At 33.3% G+C, this 4,435-nt stretch overlaps 1 protein-coding gene across 1 annotated transcript in view; it reads right to left on the bottom strand.

The window, feature by feature from the left end:
* LOC137651835 (collagen alpha chain CG42342-like) overlaps nt 1–4,142 on the bottom strand; it is a 141,761-nt gene extending 137,619 nt beyond the window's left edge. Inside the window, exon 1 of the mRNA XM_068385056.1 lies at nt 3,974–4,142. Within this exon, the coding sequence (XP_068241157.1) occupies nt 3,974–4,142 (169 nt within the window). The remainder of the gene's footprint in view (nt 1–3,973) is intronic.
* Nucleotides 4,143–4,435: the final 293 nt, after the last annotated feature.

Raw genomic sequence — 4,435 nt, 5'->3', positions numbered from 1 at the left:
AGTTTTAGCCAGACTGGTTTTTTTTTTTTTTTTTTGTGAGATTCTTTGAAAACGAATGTTTGGTTTAATAATTAATTATACCTTAGGAGATGGCTCCAAAAGGAGCTGTTCTTTTTGTTATTACTACTACTACTACTACTACTACTACTACTACTACTCTACTACTATTATAATTTTTAATACTATTATTATGTAGTAAAGTAATGGAGATTTACCAGTCCAGTTTCTATCCCTGCACTACTTCTAGTAGTAGTAGTAGTAGTAGTAGTAGTAGTATGATAAAACTACTACTACTACTACTACTACTACTACTACTACTATTATTATTATTATTATTACTACTACTATTATTAATATTTATTATTATTATTATCATTTTATTACTATTATTATTATTATTATTATTATTATTAGTAGTAGTAGTAGTAGTAGTAGTAGTATGAGAAAACTACTACTACTACTACTACTACTACTACTATTATTATTATTATTATCATTATTATTATTATTAGTAGTAGTAGTAGTAGGAGTAGTAGTAGTAGTAGTAGTAGTAGTAGTAGTAGTAGTAGTAGTAGTAGTAGTATGAGAAAAAGAGGTTAAACAGAAGAGAGAAACCAGAGAATAACAAGAGAATAAAGGTAGATAAGAGTAATTATGACAACCTGATAACACACACACACACAAAAAAAAGAAAAAAAAACTACAGAAAAGATGGTATCTAAAACCAAAGTGATAGAATAATTTTGCATCTTAAAGGTATAAAGATAACTGACAGCAAAAAAACGGTCGAGCAGAAAACTTGGCAAAAAGCCAATTATGAGAAATTAAAAGAAATATAAATTGGAAGATTATAATGCAAATATCATCAGTCTTTGGAAACAAACATTTAAATGTTGCCTAAGATAATGTAGAAATTAAAATGTATTTCTGTAATTTATTGAAATAAACCTGTCGATACCTAGAAAAAAAACAGGTTTTGGAAAGATTAAATCAACACTTTTGCATTATGATACAGTGATTCAAAAACTTTTCAAAATTGAAAATAAAGTATTGAAAATAAGTAAATATTGAAAATAAAAAAATAAAGACATTTGTACGTAAGCTAAATAATAATAATAATAATAATAATAATAATAATAATAATAATAATAATAATAAATATGGCTACTTTTTGTAATAACCCTTAGAAATTAAATTGTCCTTCTGTGACTTATTGAAATTAACTTGTCTCTACTTGGGAAAAACAGGTTTTGGAAAGTCTAAATCAATATTTCTGTATTATGAACCCGTGATTCAAAATCTTTTTAAAATAAAAAGTAAACTAGTCATAAAATGAAAATAATTAAGAAAAAGATAGACATTTGTACGTAAGCAAAAAAAAAAAATTTTTTGTATTATGAATCAGTGATTCAAATACTTTTTAAAATAAAAAGTATACTATTCATAAGCATTGGAAATAACTAAAAAAAAAGTAAAGACATTTGTACGTAAGCAAAAAAAAAAAATGAGAAATACATATGGCTACTTATTATCCTTATCGACAGAAGAATTTCTGTATGAGAACATTAATCATCCATTTTGATCAGATTCTACTTGGAATGAGCCTTCTTTGTGGGCAAATAATATCTATAATTATCAAAAAGGAAAAAAAAGGAGAATAGCAAACATCAATAGTAATCTTTCCCCTTCTACCCCTCTCTCCTATTCATAGAAATATTATTAATATCTCTTTATAATCAACATGAAGGATAAGTTTTTCTGTTATTCTAAAATACTAAAAAAAAAAAAAAAAAAAAATAGTTCAAGCTCAGGCTTGACAGAATTCACTGAAGCAGGATCCTACCACCCCTGAGAGAACTTGGTGGTGAGCAGCTCTTCTGGGAGAAGGACACTCCAAAATCAAACCATTGTTCTCTAGTCTTGGATAGTGCCATAGCCTCTGTACCATGGTCTTCCCCTATCTTGGGTTAGAGTTCTATTGCTTGAGGGTACACTCGGGCACACTATTCTATATAATTTCTCTTCCTCGTGATTTGTTAAAAGTTTCTATAGTTTACATAGGAGATATTTATTTTATTATTCTTAAAATATTTATTTCTTCCTTGTTTCTTTTCCTCACTGGGCTATTTTCCCTGTTGGAGCCCCTGGGCTTATAGCATTCTGCTTTTCCAACTAGGGTTGTAGCTTAGCAATTGATAATAATAATGTTGGACCTTGTGGTTCATTGATTATGTACTTGAACTACAACTAAAATATTAGAAAAAAAATAGTTTATGCTCAGGATTGACAGAATTCACTGAAGCAAGATCCTACTTCGTGGTCCAGTGATTGGGCTACAAATTTCACGCACGATTTCAACCCCATGTAAATGAAAATCAGCAGAGGCAAGTAACATTACTCATTATTCTTCTGAAGCCACCCACTTTAAATGAAAAAAAAACCGCATGTATATATATATATATATATATATATATATATATATATATATATATATCAGAATGGGTCCCTAGAGGAGTTTGCAAACGAAGCAAAGGAAGTAGGAGAAGACGATGGATTGACGAGCTAAGAATATTTGTGGATGTAGACTGGCATAGAAAGACATATCTGAGGCCTTTGTCCTGCAGTAGACTAGACACGGTTGATGTTAATAACATCATATATGTAAGTATGTAAGCGTGTATATATATATATATATATATATATATATATATATATATATATATAATTGGAAGAAAAATATTTATTTCCTAAAAAACATTTCCTTGATGAAGAATGTTTTGATTCTAGTTCTTCAGATACCCACCAGATGGCAGTTCCTACCATGGCTATATAAATAACTATCATATTTCCTTCCGGTCACGCTCAACTCTCCCCATCTATTTTTCCCTATTGGAGCCCTTGGGCTTATAGCATCTTGCTTTTCCAACTAGGGTTGTAGCTTGGCTAGTAATAATAATAATAATAATAATAATAATAATAATAATAATAATAATAATACGGCTATATAAATAACTATTATATTTCCTTCCGGTCACGATCAACTCTCCCCATCTATTTTTCCCTATTGGAGCCCTTGAGCTTATAGCATCTTGCTTTTCCAACTAGGCTTGGGTAATAATAATAATAATAATAATAATAATAATAATAATAATAATAATAATAATAATAATAATAATAATCACTCAGGGCGAGAGTGGGGCGTGCATATGTGTACATATCTATCTAAATATTTAAGTCAATTTTGCCTGATCGAGTACACTAGTTTAATATATTAGCGTCCTTTTCACAAAATAAAAAGGTTAAAATATAAATTATGAAAGGTAGCCATCATGGAAGCAGAAGGAAATGCTTTTCTAGTCCTCTACAGCAGGCAAACCTCTCTACAGGATCTTAAATTAATTTTATAGTATATATTGCAAGGTATTTCAGTCTGAGAAAGAATATTGTAAATAAAAAATAAAGAAACTTAAAAGGAAGAGGAAGAATAGAAAAGGAAAAAAAAAAAAGAACGGACAGACAGATTGGAACTGTTAGACACTTCGTTAATCTTCTCTGCCGATAAATTCAATCAGGCCGCTAGACAGACTTGCTCCCTCTGGCTTTCGCTCGCTACTTTCTTTCGTTCAGTTAGCGATAAGACAGACAACTCCTCTCTCTTTCTCTCTCTCTCTCTCTCTCTCTCTCTCTCTCTCTCTCTCTCTCTCTCTCTCTCTCTCTCCGGTGTCTTCAAGATATTAATCGTTTTCGCTTCTTCCGAAGATGAAATGTCAACGACAGACTAGTGACTACATAAGCAGCGTATTAGCGATCGCCCTCCCAGTAGCAATGTGACCACGAACCAGGCAGGACCTCCGCTCCGCTCCCCCAAGCGGTTGAAACGGCCCTGGACGATACGAGTTATTATGGGAAAAAGGGTCCCAGCAGCCGATGAGAGACACATCAGTAAACACATGATTAGGTTGGGGCCGGCAACTCCCAATGACTGGAATGATTCCGTAGGTCGTTACGGGTCTTCCAGACTCCGAGAACCACGCGCTCTCCATTTCCAGCCTTATGGAGGATGGGTATAGAGGCGATTCTTTGGCTTCGGGAGTTTCCAGGGATACGTAACAATACGTCTGGTCCATTCCAGCCGTGGCCATCCAGGCTTCTACCTCCACCCTTCCCCCGGGAACCAGTACCCCTTCCCGGTAATGGAGGAAGGAATGGAGGAACTATAGTCAATTTCTTTTAGCGAGGCAGATTTGCACCGACTCGCGGCGGTGCCCTTTTAGCGCGGAAAAGTTTCCTGATCGCTGATTGGTTAGAATTATCTCGTCCAACCAATCAGCGATCAGGAAACTTTTCCGAGCAAAAAGGGCACCGCTGCGAGTCGGTGCAAATCTGCCTCGCTAAAAGAAACTGACTATAGTCAACCTTCAATGGACGACATGCT

This window comes from Palaemon carinicauda, chromosome 13 (genome assembly GCF_036898095.1).
Source record: "Palaemon carinicauda isolate YSFRI2023 chromosome 13, ASM3689809v2, whole genome shotgun sequence".
Lineage (NCBI taxonomy): Eukaryota > Metazoa > Arthropoda > Malacostraca > Decapoda > Palaemonidae > Palaemon > Palaemon carinicauda.
This window is presented reverse-complemented; position numbering and strand designations above follow the sequence as displayed.